Source organism: Trachurus japonicus, chromosome 13 (genome assembly GCF_045865225.1).
Source record: "Trachurus japonicus isolate A0001 chromosome 13, Traja_1.0".
Classification (NCBI taxonomy): domain Eukaryota; kingdom Metazoa; phylum Chordata; class Actinopteri; order Carangiformes; family Carangidae; genus Trachurus; species Trachurus japonicus.
In genome coordinates, this window is record NC_140919.1 from 26,305,205 (window position 1) to 26,327,325 (window position 22,121).

At 41.7% G+C, this 22,121-nt stretch overlaps 2 protein-coding genes across 2 annotated transcripts; both read left to right on the forward strand.

The window, feature by feature from the left end:
* Positions 1-10,562: 10,562 nt before the first annotated feature.
* LOC146976074 (olfactory receptor 11A1-like) lies at positions 10,563-12,051 on the forward strand. The gene has a single exon (XM_085795599.1). The coding sequence runs from the start codon at positions 10,903-10,905 to the stop codon at positions 11,830-11,832; it is 930 nt and encodes a 309-aa protein (XP_085651725.1). The 5' UTR covers positions 10,563-10,902; the 3' UTR covers positions 11,833-12,051.
* Positions 12,052-16,222: 4,171 nt separating this feature from the next.
* On the forward strand, positions 16,223-17,211 carry LOC146976075 (olfactory receptor 11A1-like). The gene has a single exon (XM_085794457.1). It carries the CDS (start codon positions 16,239-16,241, stop codon positions 17,163-17,165), a length of 927 nt encoding a protein of 308 aa, XP_085650583.1. The 5' UTR covers positions 16,223-16,238; the 3' UTR covers positions 17,166-17,211.
* The last annotated feature ends 4,910 nt before the right edge of the window (positions 17,212-22,121 follow it).

The window sequence follows — 22,121 nt, forward strand, 5'->3', positions numbered from 1 at the left end:
TCATTATTCATTAATTACTACTACAGAATTGGTATAAACATAATCTTAAACTAAACAAATGAACATCACCATGACATGCCAGTAGAGAGAGAGAGAGCACTGAGTAGGCTAAATCTAACCTCGTCATCTCCATCCATGTTCACCACCTCTGCTGCAACCTTCATGAAGATTGTGGGTTGTTGTGTGAATCTGTCATTCCGCAACAAGTAGTCCGCTCGTGAGAAACGGCTGATTGAGATAATCGTGGAAGTGAATTGACTGAAAATAATCATTAAAAAAAAAAATGTAATAAGAAGAAATCAGATTTTACCAATGCAAAGCTTTTACAAGGAGATGCATCGTTGTTTCAGCCCAGTTTATATCCGATGCACACCACTCCAACCGGTGCACAGATGGTGCACGGGCACCATCCGTGCACCCCCATTTGTCCGCACAGGCCAACGCATCGGTCCCAAGACAAGTCATTTTCCTGGATACATTTATCAAGGACCTTGAAGGCTTCTCCTGTAGTGCCCAACTGAAGAGGAAGGCAAAACAGGATATCCTCCTCAATAACCTTGTCCCGCAGATACCTGACATAGGTGAGGAGCTAGGCCTGCCCGGCAATATCAGTGAGTTCAGAGGACTCTTTTTTATGAACTATATCTGTTGCTCTCTGATATGATTAGACATTAGTCTGAAATTCTCCTAGTGACTGTGTCATTGGACAATGGTACTGTACTGAGTTTGGCTGCCGAACTCTCTCCTATCATTATTCTGCACATGTCTTGGTGGCCAGCAAAATGAGAGTCTCAGCACGCTGATCTCTTGTTGGGATGGCCAAGGTGTACTTTGTGAAGACATCCATCAGGACAAGGACATTCTCCCTCCCATCACTCGCCGGCTCCAACAAGGTAAGGTCAGTGGCCAGTATCTCATTGCGGCTGGAGACCTGGAGCGTGCCCACGTAAGATCTCACTTTTCGTCTTACTACCTTAGCCACAATGCAACGCTGGCCTGACCCCCTGATGACCATCATGTAGTTGGGTGAAGACTTTTTTTGCAAGCTCTGCAGCAGCAGCAACTGGTGAACCTCCTTATTCCCATCCGGTGAAAATGTGAGGTGGTGCAGACATCCTTCCTTCTCCAACAGATGATCCCACTTCTGGACCAGCTCCCTGCTCCCCTTACATAGTCCCTTCTTCTCTCCAGCCTCAGGAGGCCGGCCTCACTGCCAGAGCTTCAGGACAGGTCCGATAACCAGGTCTATGGCTTGTAACGAGGAGAGGTCAGAACAGGTACAACTGGGAGGAGTTATCATCTCACTGCACATGGCCTGCACCTGTGCTTGCAGTGCCCCAATACCTGCCACCAGCTTTCTGGGAGCCACTGTGCCAGGTGAGGCCTTCTCCAGCATTGAAATTAGAACGCCCAGGCCGGTATTTAAGTGTAAAGTTGAAGGATGCCAGCTCCAATGCCAGCTCCGATGCCCAACGCTGCCCCATAGCACCCAGCTTAGCCATCTGCAGATGACAAAGGGGAACACAATCAAAGTATTTCCCAGGAGGTACTCCCTGAACTTTTTGCAGTATTTCCCAGGAGGTACTCCCTGAACTTTTTGCAGACTGCCCACTTGAGGGCTAAAAACCCTTAACTTCATTGAACTATGATTTTCCATGTTCCATTCAGTTCTCTTCAAGCTGTGACTTAGGCAACAGGTCTGAGCTTACCATTATGCTCCTGTGATAAAACTGCTCCCAATCCTTGGTGGCTAGCGTCTACTAGGGCTGGGTATCGATTCCAATTTCAAGAATCGATTCGATTCCGATTCTTAAGATTCAGAATCGATTTTTTCGATTCGATCCGATTCGATCCGATCCGATATCAATTTGGGTTAGTGTCATTAAAACCGTTTTTTGAGCTGTTACCTCAATGTCTAGTTATGTAACATATTAATACCTGATTGTCTAGTTATGCAACATATTAATACTAGTATTAAATTGTTACTAGCACATCGGACCCTCACTCTTCTTCGTGGACGTCTGTGGATAGGCCGCGGATGCGGGTCTCTCTTCCCCTGTATACGTCTGATACAGAGGATGATGATGGTCTCTTTCCGCTGTCAAACTTCTTCGCCCCGCTAGCTGAGCTAGCGCTATCGGCTACATGCTCAAACACCACGCCGGAGCTTCCAGCCGCGCTTCACCCCCGGAGCAGAAAACGTCGTACCCCTCCAACTACTCCAGTGATGTCCCGCGGTAAACGGGCTAGATGTTCACCACCTCCACCAGTAACCGACGCTGACTCCTGGCCCCCTCTCCCTGCCCCACAGTCCTCGCTCCCTCCGGCATTCGTGGAGACGAGCACCGTGGCGGTGAGTGATGACGTCATCTGTTCAGGTGACCCTAACTCTTCTTCTACTACTCTGGATGACGTTGTCATCCCTGATGACGTTGTCATCGCTGATGTATCCCTTTCGCCTAGATTGTCGTGTATGATAAAGGCTGTAAAAATCAGCCCCCTGAAATTCTTGTAATTGGTGATTCCATTATCAGAAATGTGCATCTCCCAGGCTCCATCACTTACTGTCTCTCCGGTGGGAAAACAACTGACTTTATAGAGCTAATTCCTACCATCATTGATCTCCATCCCTCTGTTCATCATGTCCTGTTACACATGGGTACAAATGATGTTATGTCCAGACAGTCTGTTAAACTCCATCACGATCTGGAATCACTAGTCAACACAGTTGAAAGTCTTGGTAAAATTTGTGTTTTATCTGGCCCAATACCCACACTGTCAAAAAGCTCAGAGCGTTTCAGTCGTCTTTACAGTCTACATCACTGGATGCGTAATTTTGCGACTGCCACTGGACTTGGCTTCATAAGCAACTTTGATTGTTTTTGGACTGAGCGTGACTTGTTCAATCCGGATGCTCTACATGTGAACAAGAAGGGGGCCGAAAAGTTGACTCGCAACTTTATAAATTTCATTGCTTTTGGTTCACAATTGATGCTGTCTTCAGCAAGACCCTGCCCAGTCTACAATTTGCTCACCTCACAGCCTTGTCCCTGACAATGCGGGTCTTGTTGCTACTGCAAAAAATACTGTGAAACATACTGTAAAAAATGGTGGCGCTCTCCCCATGTCTGACTTCCTCATTCCTGTGAGGATTTCTGAAAGGCCTGAGCTTGTTTTTACCCCGCTGTCTACGTATGTTATTCCAAATTTGAGTATTATTAATCAAATGAACCAGATCCCGTTCAGAAACCCTTCTAATTTAATTAAGATTCAAACAGTAACTACTCAGCGCTGCGATTCACAGCAGGTATCTTCTAAGTCTGTCCTAAAATGTCAGACAGACTTTAAGGTGCAAAATGGATTAAGTTTTATTCATATGAATGTGCGCAGCTTGATTTCTAAAATGGATTACATTAATATCTGGGCCCTTCAAACAAAGGCAGATATTTTTGTATTTTCGGAAACTTGGCTAACTGATCATGTGGGTGATGGTGACATTGCTCTCGATGGTTATAATGTTTTCAGAACAGATAGATGCCGGCCTACAAGAGGTGGTGGTGTGGCCATTTTTGTTAAGAACAGTTTTTCTGTCACTATTATTGACGCTGTGGCTATCCCAAAATGCTTTGAATTATTGGCCTTAAGTGTCTCCTTAAGTAACAGTGCTAGCGGTGGAAAAATTATTGTCTTGGGTGTCTATCGTCCCCCGTCAGCACCATCAACTGCCATTTCTGATTTGGCTCATCTGATCTCCTCTTACCTTTCCTCTGAAGTCATATTAATGGGTGACCTAAACCTTGATTGGCTTAGTAACGCATCTGATGGTCTAAAGGATCTGTGCACTGGTTTGAATCTCACTCAACTGATATCTGCTCCTACAAGGCCAGACCCATCAAATCTCGGGAAATCTACATTATTGGATCTTATATTAACAAATAGGCCGCATAATTTTAAATCTTCTGGGGTTCTTCCACTTGATTTTAGTGACCATTGTCCAATTGCTTGTATCAGAGATGTTAAACAAGTAAAATCAAAGCCTCGTGTAATTGTTAAGAGGAATTTTAAAAAGTTTGTGGACCAGGAATTTTTAAAGGATTTTTCTTCTCTTGATACATCTTCCATAACTGACATTTCTGATCCCACCCTAGCTTTATATAATTTTATTATAGCTTTTAATTCAGTAGCGGATAGACATGCACCTTTTAAGAAATTGAGAATAAAGAATAGATGCAACCCCTGGTTCTCACAAGAAATTGCTAAATTATTGCATGCTAGGGACACTGCTTGGAATAAGGCTCGCGCCTCAGGTTCAATTAGTGATTGGGAATATTTTCGTCATCTTCGTAATAAATGTCTTGTATCTATACGTAATGCTAAATCTCGTTATTATGTCAAATCCTTATCAGATTGTTCTGGTAACCCGTCTAAGTTCTGGAAAACAATCAAGACGCTCTCAAATAGGCCAACCTCATCTTTACCCGCTCAGATTTCTCAGGGCTCCATCTCCATTTCTGATAAAAATGAACAATGTGATCTTTTTAACAGACATTTTATTGCTGCAGGTGATATCTTTCATACCACTAGCCCGGTTAGTAATTCTAGTCTTACTTTTGCAAATGTTAGCCCTCATAGCTTTTCTTTTAGGCCCTTCACTAGATTTGAAGTTCTTAGTGCACTGTGTAGTCTTGATCCTGGGAAGCCTACTGGGGCTGACCTTTTAAATACTAGACTTCTGATACTAGCTGCACCCTTTATTGTTGACATGCTTTTGCACATTTTTAACCTGACCCTTTTAACTGGTTGTATTCCTAGCTTGTGGAAAACAGCAATTGTAACTCCTCTGCACAAAGGTGGCCCTACAAATGAACTGAATAATTACCGTCCAATCTCTAAGTTGCCCTGCTCAAATAAGATCCTTTTTATCTGAATTTTCAATTTTAAATGTTTGTCAGTCTGGTTTTAGGCCTGGGCATAGCACTATTACAGCTACTGCCAAGGTTGTGAATGATATCGCTCAAGCATTAGACAGTAATCTTGATTGTGTTGCCCTCTTCATAGACCTCTCTAAGGCTTTTGACACGGTTGATCATACCATCCTTCTTGAGCGTCTGCATAACATTGGTTTTGATTATAACGCTTGTAAATGGGTTGAGAATTATTTAACTGATCGATCCCAAACTGTGTGTGGCGATGGTTTTAAATCAGAAATTTTAAACATATACAAAGGGGTACTACAGGGTTCGGTTCTAGGACCTCTGCTTTTTTCTATTTATATTAATGATTTTAATTGTGGTGTCATAAATAGCTTAACTCATCTGTATGCTGATGATTCAATCATATACTCTTTTGCTCCATCTGTTCAACATGCTCTAAATAATCTCCAAGATGATTTCCGTATTATCCAAAGAACTCTGACTAGTCTTAAATTGGTTTTAAATCCAGGAAAATCAAAGTACATGATTTTAACAAAAAAACGTAATGTTGACTTAAATAACTTTACCCTGGGCACAGAGGATGGGACACCCTTGGAAAGGGTTTCTTGTTATAAGTATTTGGGTATATGGCTGGATGATAAATTGTCTTTTAAATTACATGTTAAAGAACTTTAAAAAAAAGCTGAAGCCTCTATTGGCATTCTTTTATAGAAATAAATCCTGTCTTCCTCAGCACTGTAGAAGGCAGATAGTGCATGCTACATTTTTATCCGTTTTAGATTACGGTGACATTATTTTAGGGCTGACATTATTTATATGCATGCTTCTCCCTCTGTTCTTAAACCACTAGATACAATTTATCATTCGGCTATTAGATTTGTTACGGGCGATGGGTTCATGACCCATCATTGTCATCTTTATCATAATGTGGGTTGGACTTCCCTAGCCCTAAGAAGGGAGCAACACTGTATATTGTTTATTTATAAGTCACTGCTAAAAAAACTTCCACTGTACCTATCTAGCCTACTGAGCTTCAGATCTTTTAAATATCCCACTCGTACACAAAACCCACTGGCTCTTAATATCCCAGCTGTTAAAACGGAGGTAGGGAAACTCGCTTTTATTTGTTTTGCTCCTTTTAAATGGAATAATTTACTGTCTCAGCTTCAGTTGGATTCACTGATTCCTTTTAATCATTTTAAAAACATTCTTGTTGATCTTATGAATTCTGAATGTACATGTGCTTCTTAAATTCACAATGTGCTATGTTGAATGTTGAATGTATATATTAGGGATATGTATTGTAATGTGTTTGACTGGTATTGATTTGTATTGTGCTGTAATCAGGGCGCCATTGGAAATGAGAGCTTGCTCTCAATTGGCCCCCCTGAATAAATAAAGGTGATGAATGAAAAAAAATGAATGAAATTAATGAAGTAGCCTATTGGTAGTTAATGATGGCTATAAGACTGGGGAAAATGGCAAGGACCAATCCCAGAATGTTGATAGACTAGAATTTTACAAACATGCTGTAGGGCAGAATTACTGAACAGATCCAGGGCACCTGCAGCAATGGATTGCTATTGGGACAGTAACCTGGTGCATGGCTCATGGCGGCACCCGCGGCTCGTTGAAGACGGTGCTTGAGACGTGCTTTCACATCGGAGTCTACGTTACGTCTGTAACAGCACCGGAAAAAGTCGCTAGATTTGTCGCTAGTCGCTTTTGACAAAAAAGAGAAAGTCGCAAAGTTGGTAGGATGAGAGAGTGGGGGGCGGGTGTGAGGAGGACCGAGCCTGCGTGTGTGTGGCGTACGAGAGGAGCAGAGGCTCATTAGTAGAGAAGTTTGTCGTTGTTGTTGTTTTTCTTGTGGCGTGGTTACGGCCGACAGTACCTGTACCGTTCCTGAAATAAATGAAGGTTTGTTGAGCAACTCCTCCTCATCCTTTTATCACGTCCGGTCGGACACTACAATATATATTTAATTTTTTTTTTTTTTTTTTTTTTTCAAAAAATCGAGCTTTGCACGTACGAATCGATCTGTAGGAATTAAAATGAGAATCGATTTAAAATTGGTGGATCGATCTTTTCAAACGAGCACTAGCGTTTACCTCGAGGATTAAAGGTTTGGAAAAGTCTGCGAAAGCCAATTGACCCTTCGCATAAGCCCCGCCCCCTTGGTTACTGTTGCTACGGCGGGCAAGCTTTCACTCCCAGCCATGCTCCTGGCAGTATTTGGTATCGATTTCAAAGGAAATATCAGCAAATTTCTGGATAAACTGTTCTGAGATAATAGAGAGAAGAAGTCACAAAGATCATTCATAGTTTTCAGTGACGTGACTCGCGCAGGAGGATAAAACATTTGTTCAACGACACGACTGGACAATGTACAGAACAGCAGTAAGGGCTGGTAATTTTACCGTCTATCAACCCACGAAGACTTACGTCATCTCACTGGTCATGAAACGTTGTCAAACTCTAAGTTTTTGGGCGATTGTGAACCACATACAGCTTTCGCTGCTGTTTTTTTTTCTCCCACCGCTGTATCAGTCAGTGAAAGCAGTCCCTGCCTGGAGGATCCCTCGCCTAAAAGCCCAGGTAAAAGCCGTAAAAGTACAGCTGTCATTTCGGAAGTGAACATATGGTTATCCCCATATTTACACTTGCTCAAGTCGAAAAAAAAGTCCACTCGTATCTGAACATCTCTATATTGCTGCTGCCGCCGCCGCCGCCGTAGTAGCAGCAGCAACAACAACATCCTTTTCTACAAACAAATGTTTTTCGTCCTAGTCTCAAAATGTGTCCACAAAAGCAAACGTAATGACTCACTGCGGAAAGCTTGCCAGGCCTATAGTTACGGTTGCTAACGTAGGATTGGACAATAGCCGTTTGTGGGAGGAGTTGGCGAAGGGTCAATTCAGTCAAGCCAGTTCTGCCACTTCTACCTGGTTGTACCCACTGGCGAGGTCCAAGGTGGAAAACCATTGGGCTCCTGTGAGGGCATCCAAGGACTCATCAATTCTTGGCAGTGGGTACGCATCTTTATGGGTTTTGCCATTAAGTTGGCGATAGTCTACACAGTGTCTAATGTTTCCATCCTTCTTCTGCACCACAACAATTGGCAATTAGGGGCTGCCACCATGGTCGGCACGTAATGGAGGCTAGGGAAGGCTCTAAGCCTTCCCAAATGTTATGCTGGAAAATTGTGAAATTACCTCTCTGTGGAAGAGTATCGTTCCATTCATTGATCTGCGCATAGCGCTCCCTGTCCCCTATTGGCGTTCACACACACAGTGCGTAGTGAAAGCGAAGCGGATCACCTGCCGCCTATGGCTGCTACTCTCCGTAACAATTTGACTATCCACCAACTACTGAAGATGAGCTTGCACAGCCTCATACTGGGCCGGGGGTATTCTATAATACGGTTGGCAGACTGGGGCTGAATCCATGGAATTTCCTAGAATTAGCCTTGGAATTAGCCTAGTACAACCCACTTCCGCCTCCCCTTAACAAATATGGACTGATACATACACAGTAGTCGTCTAGCTCGGATTGCATCACCTTCTGACACATTTGTAAAATTTGGGACAGAGAAATCCACCTTGGATGACATGGTCAACCATGTCATAAACCTCCTGTGAGGAAACCTGGGCAACATACAGTACTCGTGTGATTACTCAACAGAAGATAGTTCCACTTCAGGCCTAGAATTAATGGGTTACTACTTCGACAGACCTGATTAACCTGCGTGGTGTAACCCAAACATCCCTCAGGTACCTTCATCTTGACGAAGGGGCTCCAATAAAAACTCTCTGCAGACGGAATCTGTGGGCAAGTGACAGGGATCATAGTAATTGTGCCTGCAGCCACCTACTTGCCCTGGACTCTGACTTTATCAGTCTCAGTAGAATTTACAACTGCTTCTCTTTTCTCAAAATACTGCAGGGCAAGTTTCCATGCTGGGTGAGCTCTGGGGTGTGTGGAAAAGTCCCAGATCATGTTGTTCAAACAGTATGTAATAAAAAAATCTCTGACAATATTCATACCCAAAACTCCAGGAAGTCCTTTTTTTCTGTTGCTGGCCACACCGCAATTTGGAATCTGTGTTCTATTAACATTTTCAGTTAGCATTACATAACCTACATAGGGGATATCAAGTACTTTGGAATCTTAAAGGCCGAGCCATTGACAATTTCCAACTTCTTGTTTACCAAAAGCATTAAAATGCTCATAAAAAAAGTTTCTGTGATAGTGGACACCATTGATCCTGTATCAAGCAGGCAGGGAACTTCAAGATCCCCCATGTTTACAGTTATGACTGGGCAAGAACCAACCAACTTAGTAAATATCATATTACGGTCTTCTTCTTTTACATCTGAGGTCCATTGTCCCCACCTCCAGCATGTGGCTCTTCACACTGGGGAGTTCGTTTTTTTTTGTTGATTTGTCTCTTCTCTACTTGGCATAATGTCAGGGCCCACTGTAACTTGTCTCCCTTGGCCGTTGTTTTTACAGTAACAAGGTATATGTCCTGCCTGGTTACAACAAATACAGATGGGCTGCCCATCGGGAGACAGCTTGAACCGAATAGCCTGCCTAGGCCTCTGCACCACCCCTGTTGTAACCACTCTGTGCTCATAGAGTGTTGACCAACATATCCAATTGTTCCTGTTATTTCATCATAATATCCTGTTTTTTTATTCCAATATCTTTAAGTTCTATATTATAAGTTCTATACCTTCACTTGTTACAATGGCTTGTGTTTCATGAGAACGAGATGTTTGGCGGGTGTACCTTTCCCTTTGTGGCTGTCCCTCCTCAATTCAGCAAATGGCCTCCTTCCGCAGGTCAAGGAGTGACAATGTGGGGGTCTGGCACACATTCTTTTTCAGCTCCCTTTGAACAGGGTGCGATTTGCTGGGGGGTGGTGGTGGTGGTGGTGGGGATAGAGGGATATTTTGCCCCAAAATGACTTTATATCACTCAGCAGAGTAAGATTTACAAGATTTACACTAAAACTCCAAATGGTCAGCAGTGCCCTCAAACAATTCTTCTCACCAGCCTGCAGCTGATTAGCTGCTGAGGACCCCAGACAGACAGCTGTCCTGATTTGCCCGTCTCCCTCTGTCTGTAACTAACAGTGTGTGTAATTAACATCACTCCCTGTTAGTAGCAAAGAGGCCAAAAACAAACAAACCGGTCTACTTTAACTTTGAATTGTACATTTAGCTGAAACTAGACTGAACCCGACACAGCTTTGCCAGATCACAGGTCACAGGTGAATCAGACTGAATTGTAGTTGATGTGAACAAGACAAAGATCTCTGTGTTAACCAATCAGTGTGTAAGAAAAACAATCTAATCTACAAACCAGGTTCAGTGCTACATTTTAGGAATACATCTGGACAGGACAGGAAAGATTACTATAATTGGACGGTTTTACTAGATGATGAGATGCACATAAACTGAAATGTTTCCAGAAACACTTTCTCTGTATTTGCTTTCAGTGAGCTCTCTTTGCATTATGCATTTAATAAGAGTTTTCTCTCACATTAATTCAGTATCAAACAGCATCTTTTGACAGTGAGGTCCCTTAATGGTGTGATGCTGCTGTGGGTGTCTCCTGAAGTGAGAAGGTTAAAAGAAGCAGAAGCAGTGGCTCAGCTCAGTAATGATGGACTCTGAATATGACCACAGTGGACAGGTGAACTGTGCTATATATGATGTTTTGCCTTAGTATGATACTCTACAGCTGGGGAACTTTGGGGAATGTTTCAAAATAGTTTACTTGATAATTGAGTTCTTCACTTTTTGTACATTGAATACCGTGGAAGTTTAATGCTTAAGCTGTACACAGTCCAAAACAATTACAGCGTTGTAGGTTTGAATTAACCTTAAAAGTCTATAACAAAATGTTATGAAGTTAGCTCTATTACAGTGTTATTACTGATTTATGAGCCACAGGGATCATGGTAAATGCTACAAAGGTCTCATATTTCATACTAAGTGCCTATTTTGACACTGGGGTTTTCAAATATTTATATTTTACTATTATTATGTCATTGTATCTTTTGATAGTCTGTGCCAATGTTTTGCTGATTGTGGTTATCTGTATGAACAGGAATTTGCATGAGCCCATGTACCTGTTTCTGTGCAGCCTGTTTGTAAATGAACTGCATGGTAGTACAGGGTTGTTTCCATTCCTGCTGGTTCAGATCCTCTCTGACATTCACACTGTGTCTAAGCCGTTTTGTCTCCTGCAGATTTTCTGTATTTATTCTTATATCACTGTTGAGTTTTTAAACTTAGGCATCATGTCTTATGACAGATACCTCGCTATCTGTTACCCTCTACAATATAACACATATATGACATCTAACAAAGTTGCCATGCTTATTGCTGGCATATGGTTATGTCCTATTCTTGTCATTGTTGTTTGTATATTATCAATGACTTCACCTTTACAGCTGTGTGGAAACATCATTAACAAAGTTTACTGTGGAAATTATTCCATTGTTAAACTGGCCTGCTCTGACACCAGCATAAATAACATTTATGGATTCATGTACACAATTATCACAATCATCACTCCTTCCATTTTAATCCTTTACACTTATATAAAAATTCTCAAAGTGTGTTTTTCTGGCTCTAAACAGACCAGACAGAAAGCTGTCAGTACCTGCACACCTCACCTTGCTTCTCTGCTCAACTTTTCTTTTGGTTGTTTTATTCAAGTCGTACAAAGCAGATTTGATACAAGCAGTGTACCCAACATGTTGAACATTTTATTGTCGTTATACTTTCTAACTTGTCAACCATTATTTACAACTGTTCTGTTCGGGCTGAAAACATCAAAAATTTTTGTCATATGTAAGCGTCTATTATGTGGTGAAGTGTAGGTCAGCCCACACCTCTCATAGCCGTAAATCACCTGTGCGAAAGCCTCTAAACAATCAAAATCTTGTTCACATGAGTCAAAACCTCCAGTCAGTCAGTTACTTCAACATTGTAGCCAGTGAATTAAAGCAGATCTTCTGAACTCAGATTCCAAATGTTCTGATGTTTTTATAAAAGCTTGACAGTCTATATTCTGTTTAAGCATTACATATTAACCCTCCCAGTAGATCACTCACCTATTGCTTTACAACAATAGAAGAGCTTCAAATTTAGAACAAGGTTTTAAAAAAATTCAACAAAGGGAATAATGTTTGTTATTTGATACAAACACCCTGATTGTTTTGATGTTTTTGTTGTCTGACATTTTCAATGCAGTGTTGTCCAGATATGTGGCAATAGAATTTTTGTATTTATGTGTACAGTAGAATTTAGATAAAATTAGAAAAGTGTAAGTGTATCTGTATCTGTATGTTCAAGGAGTACACTGGTTTTGTAAACCCAAGGAGAGCAAAAGAAACTACACAACATAAAATAGACAATCACTGATGTTATGCTGGACTGAATCAAAGTGTTAGTTAGATGAGAAATGCACGTACAGATACAATGAGAAAGGCTTAATGTTCGTGGTGTGAGCACTGTGTGGGGAGTGTGTGTTTGGGCTAATTTCATCCCCAGGAAATTTAGCCGGCAGCACCAGTTCTAAGTCACACAGGCCTAGAGGAAATGCTTCATAAAAATTACAATTTTATTTAACAAATTCCTTTATAATATCTAAAAACAATAAACAAGAATTGGCAATGAATAACTGACCAAAGGGATGCACCCAGATGGAGCCATCATGCTGACACAGGACAAGTGAACCAACAAGGCTGGGGCTTACCACGGCAGCAGAAAACTCAAAAGGGGAGAAATCTAAACTCTACACTACCCGTGAACAGCACAGCAACACAAAGGGACCACGTGAAAACACGACCAGCAGGGGATAGGACTGCTGCTTGCTTGGGCCCACAGCTTCTGTTCCAAACAAAGGAAAAGAATTATTGATGAAAAAAAAGCCCTGGTTGTTTACTGAAAGGTTTGTGTTGCACAATTATGCATTTTCTTGTACAGAGTATAGTTTTTGAAAATAAACAACAGAAAAATATATGTCTTAATTATTGATGCTATTATGAATAAACAGCAGTAAATAAACAGGAAATAAAATATACATTCATAGTGTGTATATCAAACTGTTACAGTATTATAATTAGCAACTGGATATATATCACATTAGATATGTGTAGCGGATGTGTACTCACTCCACCCATAAAACACGTGCTAACCAACCTATGCATGTAAATTCCGTGGGAACTGCAAGCTAACACAACAGTCAAACAGTTTGCCTAATCCCTGATTGTGCAAATGGTCACAAAACGGACATTTAACAAGTGCAAAAAACACACTGAGAGCTGTCTAACACAGTAAAAAAGGGTAAGCAACTTAAACACTAATTGCACATCATTAATGACATTACTCACACATCATCAGTGACTTCAGCACCGCTATAAACATGATGAGTGAAGAATGTGAATGAGGAAGAGGAAACAACATAAACCCTTTCAAAATAAACATCATTTTAGAATAAAACGCACCATTCAAATAAATGTTTCTGACTTTCAAGCACCATGACGGTGATCAGAACAGGTGTAGAGCCAGTGCATGCAAGGAGCCAAGACAGCGGCCCTCCTATGTGGTGGCCAAAGACGGGCACACACCAGGATGCTAGCTGAACTGCTGCAACACACACTTCTTAACTGGCAGGAGGGTGGCAGCTGCTGAGTACCACAGCTCCCACTACACAGCAGAACAGGTCAGTGTCACACAACTAGTACAACGAATGTAAAATTGTAATGGCCGATGCCCATAGGAGATTAACTATTCAGTCACATCTATCCCCCACTTTTGCATCATCACCCTGACAATGGACCACAAACAAATCTTAGTTCTCCTAAGAGCGGACTAAAGTGTACCAAACTTACCCTGGCAACTCAATGGTTACACTGTCCACCTGACCAGCTGGTGGCAGAAGATGGTGGAAATTGGAGTGCTGACCAGCTGTTGAGCAAGTTGTCTGATGCAAAGCCTGCTGACTGGAAGTGGGTTACTCCCCTGGTGACCGTGAAGGAGCTCATGGCACAGAGCTTCCCTGTGGTGGTGCTGCTTCTGAGTTGGGCCTGACTTCCAGGCAGGAGAGCCTGAAGGGCAAATCACGCTTGACACCACTGGGACGGAGAGTAAAGGGGTTTCTGGGACCAACAAAGAGAGGTCACCATCTTCAAAGGACTCACTATCAGCTTTACTGTGGATTTACTGGGGTTCAGCCTCCTGAAAGGAACAATGTGCAGAGTAAAGGGGGTCAGGAGGCAGTGGACTGGGTTGCAGTAACAACAGGGTATGGATCTAGTGCTTCCCGGAGGACGCTGGAGACTAAAGTGCGTTCAACTAACCGTGTTTTTGTAATGTGCAGCACCGCCAAGCAATCAAGGTGCTAGCTTTGCCAATTGAATTGTACATTTAGCTGAAATTGGACTGAACTGGACACAGCTTGGCTAGATCACAGGTCACATCTGGGCCGGCTCTACGCAGGGGCAAGAGGGAGTGATGTTCCTAATCTCAACAACTAAACTATCAAGTCACAAACAAAACTGACACACATGATAAACAAACAGAACTATGCTGCAGTTTGTCAAGTTAACCTGTCACCTTCAGCACCACGGACAGCGCGGTGAATGAGCCGCGGAGCTGCAGCTGTGAGCGTCTGGGCTCTGGGCTTATGGCCTGGGGCCTCATTTATCAAAACTGTAAGTAAGCAGTGTAAAACTGCTGCTACTAAATGTTTTGCTTAGGCCTACGCGAAAAGACACCCAAAATATTTACACCTTTTTCAGATCTATCAAACTGTGCGTGCACAACTCTCCGCAATTTCACTTTGATAAATCAAACTGGATCCAAGAATGGTGCGCAGTTGCGCACGTGAACACACCTCCGTCCCCGGAACACCTAGACACAACCATATATGGTCAGCACGTGCATATTAATTAGCCATGTGCGCTCTGTGGAGCGGCAACAAAGTGACAACAAAGTGACAACGAAGACGGAGGGCGGGGGGAAGAAAGCGAGATAGCTACACGGCATCGGGCAATAAATCAGTCAGAAAAATGATCTTGCATTTTAACAAAGCTACAATAAAAACAAAAACCTCCCAAATCTCAACAAAAGGGAGCAGAAAGAAGAATAATCTTACTCTTAATAATCTTAATCCTACAAATTGACAAAATTATCTGCAGTAGCACAAAAATCCGCCGAAAAAGGGACAGTGTTCTTTTCTAAAATGTTCTGTTACTACCTTTCAGTTTTGTAAATCTTGACCATAGTAGACCCCACCCCCTCTTCCCAGAGTACACCAGAATGCTTCACTCACATTTTAAAATCACAAAAATTCTTCAGGTATATGACCCCCCCCCCCACATATAATGTGGCTCTTTGCATTACAACAGTAAAAAATGTGGGCTCTAAGACCCTGGTTGGTCACCCCGGCCCCTATTTGGACAGGTCTAAAGGTAGAGGCCTAACAAAGTGGAATCCACTTCTCCAGGTTGGCGTTGGACACATAGCCAACAACCCAATTCAATGAAGTTACTGTAAGTACAGAGAAAAAAAAGTGATGCCCCCTTCACATTTCTGACTGCCCCCTCATATATGCCTGCCTAGAACCGGCCCTGGGTCACATGTGAATCAGACTGAACTGTGGTTAATCTGAACAAGACAGAGATCTTGGTAGGTAGGTAAACAGTGTGGAAGGGAACAATCCAATCTACAAGCTAGGTTCACTGCTGAAATGTTTCCAGAAAGAGAAAGGAAACTATATCACTTTCTCTGTATTTGCTTTCAGTGAGCTCTTTTTGCATTATTCATAAGAGTTTGCTCTCACATGAGTTCAGTATCAAACAGTGTCTTCTTTGTCAGTGAGGTCACTCAGTGGTGTGATGCTGGCTGCTGTGGGTGTCTCCGGTATGAGAAGGTTAAAAGAAGCAGAAGCAGAGGCTCAGCTCAGTTATGATGGACTCAGGGTAGGACCACGTTAGGTGAATGTCATAAACTGTGCTATATATGATGTTTTGCCTTAGTATGATACACTACAGCTGGGGAACTTTGGGGAATGTTTCAAAGTAGTTTCCTTGATAATTGAGTTCAATTGAGTTCTTCACTTTGTGTACATTGAATACTGTGGAAGTTTAATGCGTTAGCTGTGCACAGTCCAAAACAGTTACAGCATTGTAGGTTTGAATTAACCTTAAAAATCTATAACAAAATGTTATGAAGTTAGCTCTATTACAGTATTATTACTGATTTATGAACCACAGGGATCATGGTAAATGCTACAAAGGTCTCATATTTCATACTAAGTGCCTATTTTGACACTGGGGTTTTCAAATATTTATATTTTACTATTATTATGTCTTTGTATCTTTTGATAGTCTGTGCCAATGTTTTGCTGATTGTGGTTATCTGTATGAACAGGAGTTTACATGAGCCCATGTATCTGTTTCTGTGCAGCCTGTTTGTAAATGAACTGTATGGTAGTACAGCACTGTTTCCATTCCTGCTGGTTCAGATCCTCGCTGACATTCACACTGTGTCTAAGCCTTTTTGTCTCCTGCAGATTTTCTGTGTTTACACTTATGCCACTGTTGAGTTTTTAAACTTAGGCATCATGTCTTATGACAGATACCTTGCTATCTGTTACCCTCTACAATATAACACATATATGACATCTAAAAAGGTTGCCAAGCTTATTGCTGTCATATGGTTATGTCCCTTTCTTGCTATTGCTGTTTTGCTATCATTGACTTCACCTTTACAGCTGTGTGGAAACATTATTAATAGAGTATACTGTGGAAATTATGCGATTGTTAAACTGGCCTGCTCTGACACCAGTGTAAATAACATTTATGGACTCATTTACACAATTATCTCAATCATTATCCCTTCCATTTTAATCCTTTACACTTATATAAAGATTCTCAAAGTGTGTTTTTCTGGCTCTAAACAGACCAGACAGAAAGCTGTCAGTACCTGCACACCTCACCTTGCTTCTCTGCTCAACTTTTCTTTTGGTTGTTGTTTTCAAGTCGTACAAAGCAGATTTGATACAAGCAGTGTACCCAACATGTTGGATATTTTCCTGTCATTATACTTTCTAACTTGTCAACCATTATTTACAACTGTACTGTACGGGCTGAAAACATCCCAAATTTTTGTCATATGTAAGCGTCTATTATGTGGTGAAGTGTAGGTCAGCCCGCACATCTTTTCAACTTTATTGATATGAAAAAACAGTAAATAAATTTCTTCCTCTTCTTCATCAGTTTTGACCATCATGTTGTTTCCACTGACACCACTGAATCTCATTCTACTCTGTGAAAAGTGATCCCTGTAATATTTTCTTCCTTTTGGAAGTCACATTTTACATCACCCACATCACACAGCTCTGTGATCTGAGACCCAGAGGCTTACTTTGTTGGGGGGGGGGCTACAGGTCTTATATGTCCTATTACCTGAAATTACATTTTGTCGCTCTCCTCCAATTTGAAACTGTATTCTCTGAACTATATACATTGCTGTTTTTGTATCTTTCTCCTTCTCTCTGAGTGGTCATCTCCTGGTCTTTGTTTTGGTGGCTCCCTCTTCTTTCTAGTCTCCTTGCTCTATTTCTTCCAGAGCCTATATTCTATTTTATGCTTCAGATATAAATAATGCTGCACACTGCTGAACTACACAGCAGTTCAGCAGCGGTTTTATTTGTCACATGCTGAGTTTTATACTCAATTAGCAAACTCAGTGCTACAGGGTTTTCCCTGGCCTGACAGTTGTACTTTCAGATATTGCTGATGATATTCTCATGATATACTGTAAGTCAGTGGTCCTGATAATGTGTTTCTCTTCTATAATACACATTCTACATCTTGGAGGCGATGTCTTTCCGCTACAGACACTACATTTGAATGCAGATCTCTTTGACTAAAATGCCAGTTTATTAACCTGTTGCCAGGCCGTCGGGGGGGGTTTTAATCAGGGAGGTGTCATCAGGATGTCACCAGTCACTTGAAATAGTCATGCCACATATCGTTGGAAAGCTAAAACTCTTGTGATTAAAGATATGCCGACCATTCCTAAATATAATCATCACAGCAACACTCGAATCAGACTATAAACATGCTAACAAAGTTCGTAAAAAGTCGATATAACTCACGATTTGTGTCAGGTGTCGTTACATTCAGACAAAAATCCAATCCAGTAAAGTATTTAGTCCAAAACACACGGTTGCCGCTGCCGCCTGCAATAGCGAATGAGTGGCTGCTCATGAGGAACATCCCCTCCAATGAAATTACGAAACGAACGATGTGCTGCAGCAAAAGCTGCACTTTGGCGCATGTATTGTTTGTCAATGGCAACTTTAGGAAAACGCCTAGATATACACTTAGAAAAACATGTGTAAAATACTCATTTTTAGCAGGATTGTTATCAAATTTGAACTGGGGCCAGGTAAGGCTTCATGCTGTAGTCCCATTGTGTTTTCCAGCTAAAATTCTCAGCTACACTCATCTTCAGGCATCTGATTGCAACAAAAAAATTCAGGCGAGAATAAAAACATTCTAATTCAGTGAAAAGAGACCAAGCCCATCCATATTCTCCAAACAGTTCAAGAACAGCATTCAATTTACTTTGGGTACGCCTTGGATAGGCGAATATTACAGAATTTATAGGAGTGACAAGGGGTTAATGTCTACTTTAGTATCCCTTCATTCCTTAAAGGAGCTGTATGTAGGCCAAAACTGTTGCTGCGGTCAAATTCAAAACACTGCAGCATGTTGTTTCCCCTCCCCTCGCCACACGATAACCTCTGCTCTGCTCCAGTTTTGTGGCTATCGTACCCCAAGACTCACTCAGTCTCACAGTCTCAAAGTAAAGATGATCATGCCTCTCTAAAACCTGTTGGACTTAAGCATTAGTTACTACCTGCAGTCAGAGGGATGAGGTAGCAGTACATATATATCTTTTTTTTTAAGTATATTTTTTTGGCTTTTAATGCCTTTAATTGATAGCACAGTGGAGAAAGAGACAGGAAATGGGGAGGCAGAGAGGGGGAATGACATGCAGGAAAGGGCTGCCCGATGCTGGATTCAAACCGAGGCCGCCCGCAGTGAGGACTATAGCCTCAACATGGGGCGGCAGCTCTACCAAGTGAGCTAAACGCCGCCCCAGTACATCTACATCTGTTATCATAGTAAATATATCGGTAACCCTTACAGGCCATTAATTACGTCATAATGTCAAGAAATAACCAAGAAATAAAAATTTATTTCATAGTAATGTTGAGAAATATAGCCAGGAAATAATGTTTAATTGTGTAGTAAATAATTGTACAGAAATAACAGTCTAGTAAAGTAGACGTAAAGTTGTAGTAGTAGAATTGCCGTGAATTACTGCTAAGTATTGGGTAATTACAGAGTAGGCTAAATAGCGTGTCATTTCCATGACATAGTCGAGTACTTTCAGTGTAATTAACCTGATGTAATTGTAATTCCCACAGTCTTAGCTACGAAGAACTGTAACTACTACAATAGTTGTTTCCCAAAAGCAAATGGTAGATAAACTGCTGGAAATGTCACCGTAGTTAATTACCGTAATTACCGTTCCACTGCCTGTAAAGTGTAGTGGGCTTTGTTCCTTAGAAACATACTGTATAGGTAGTTTCAACATAACTAACATGGTAATAAGATCTTACACTGTAGTCTTGCCCATGTAACCCATTTGGATGAAATATGTAAATATTTTCTAAATGCTAAACAAAGACAGGCTAGGTACCATTAAATGTCACTGTCATTACAACATGAACTCTTTTTAGGAACATAGAAGCCATTTCCATATGATGGAGAAGATAATTACCTTCACATTTGATTCAAGATTCAAGACTCAAGATACTTTATTGTCATTGTACACGTGTGTACAACAAAATTTAAGGTGCACAGTCAGGTAGGCTACGGACTCAAAAAATGAGAGAATAAAAACAGAATAAATAACTAAAACAATGTACATCACTCACACAACATCATTCAATCACTGATTCACACACATTCCAAGCATCACACACTCACAACAGTACTATACCCCGGCCAATACAGACACTACAGCAGTGGTTCTCAACCTTTTTGAGTCGCGACCCCCAATTTAACATGCACTTCTGTCCGCGACCCCCCCCCACACACACACACACACACACACACACACGCCAGTGTGAACGCATGATGGATAAAGCGCAGCGCTGTCCGCGGTGGGTTTTTTTTTTTTTGCCTTTTTAGTTCTTGATCCCTGCGCTGAAAAAATCTATTGGCTGCTGTAGTTTTGTCTCCATGGCCAATATTCCGACCTGGAGGTTTTCATCAGGGCAAAAGAACAAAACAAAGTGACGTAGTTTAAATAGATGCGGGTGGCGAGTTGATGCGGTGTCCACACACCCGGGCTGGTTTATGTGACATGCGAAGACCTGTCGGCGCAGGAGCGAGTGGAGCGTGGATGCAAGCCAGTCTCCTTCAACCATGCACGGAAAAGGGGAATGATAAGAAAAATGTTTCTAATTCATTAAGAAACAATGCCCAGGTCAGCAATGCATGCCAAGAAACATGTCGTTCATTTATCCCCTCCAGTCAACACAGCTGGACACACACAACTCAACTGACGTGTAAATGTAAATAAGTGTTTCAATAGCACTTTTACGATACACGTTTATATCGATAACGTCTGGAAAACCACCTCATGAGAGCGTAAAAATGTTTTTGCGATATTTGAGACTTTTTTTCAAAGTTAAGGTGTCTCCATTACCTGTTTTTACCAGAATCTCACGCGCACAGACCAGAACCATACCGCTTGATACAATTAATTTTGGACAAACAATGAAGCGAAAAAAAACAACTAAAACAACTCTCTGTAACGACCTTTACTGTTATAATGTTTAAGTAGCCTAATGATTAAGTTTAAGTTCTGCGATTTCAGACTGTCTGTGAACGCATGGCCCTATGTGGTGATGAGGTGAGGTGAGGCGCAGGAGAGAGAGCGGTGTCTGTGTGAAATGAGAAGGGCAGACATGAGACACGTGGACAGGTTCGTTGTTATTGTTTTGGTGTAGTTACGGCCGACAGTAACTGGTTTTGAGTAATACAATCCATGTTTGAGAGTCGCTCGTCGTCCTTCTAACGTCCGGTCGGACGCTACATTAATTAATTAATTAATTTTGCATATTTATATTTTTCCAAAATGATTTGGCGACCCCCAGAAATCATCTCGCGACCCCAACTGGGGTCGGGACCCCAAGGTTGAGAATGGCTGCACTACAGTACAGTAAGTGCAGTAAATAAGACAGTCAAAATTGCACGTTTCAATATTCAAATATTGCACTTCAGATATTGCACTTTTCCTGTTTAATGTGATGCATAGATATTGCACTTTTCCTGTTTAATGTGATGCATTTGATATCTGTACAATATTCCTGCTATAGCCTATTTACCTTTTTCTGAACTTCATAGAAGAAAGGCAAAATAGATTTCAAGTAGCCTACATGAATGCTGCCCTGTTCACATTCCCAAGAATAAAATACAATAAAGCTGTTTTCAGTTGTTTTAAAGCAGAAGTAAGCGATCCGGTCGTTTTGGCTAATGCTGCGTTCCAGGCAGGCTTTTGAAACCGTAAATTACAGCTTCAAGTCACGATTTAAGACTTTGTAGCGTTCCAGGCAACCCACTCGTGTTTTTCCGACCTGTTTTACCTGTGCACTATAACGGCCACTCGTAACTTCCGACCCGTGAACTCGTACCAGATCGAACTGGTACGACTTCACAGGTCGGAAAAACACGAGTTACGAGTTGCCTTGAACGCACCATAACGTCTTGTCAGCCGATGGAGTTAGCAGCCCCCGCCCTCGTCATGGATCTATTGGTCCTCGTCCCTACGTCACCACATTCAGGCGCATCCCTTGGCTGCACCAGACTGGCTCTGGCTGCACACACAGCCCTTCATGCCGTTCTCTCTCCTCATTGGATAAAACTTGTAGGATACGAGAAAAGTTTTCTCCTCGGCTCAGAGTAGAGCAGAGTGACTGAGTGACCCGTGTTTCGGTCCAAACACTCTATGTAAGTGATTGCTGTCGGAAGATATAACTATTTAAGACTTATATTAACACAAAAATATCGCTTAC

Excerpts from the sequence above, each read along its gene's own strand:
- LOC146976074 (XM_085795599.1), top strand. The coding sequence starts at position 10,903 with ATGGTAAATGCTACAAAGGTCTCATATTTCATACTAAGTGCCTATTTT.
- LOC146976075 (XM_085794457.1), top strand. The coding sequence starts at position 16,239 with ATGGTAAATGCTACAAAGGTCTCATATTTCATACTAAGTGCCTATTTT.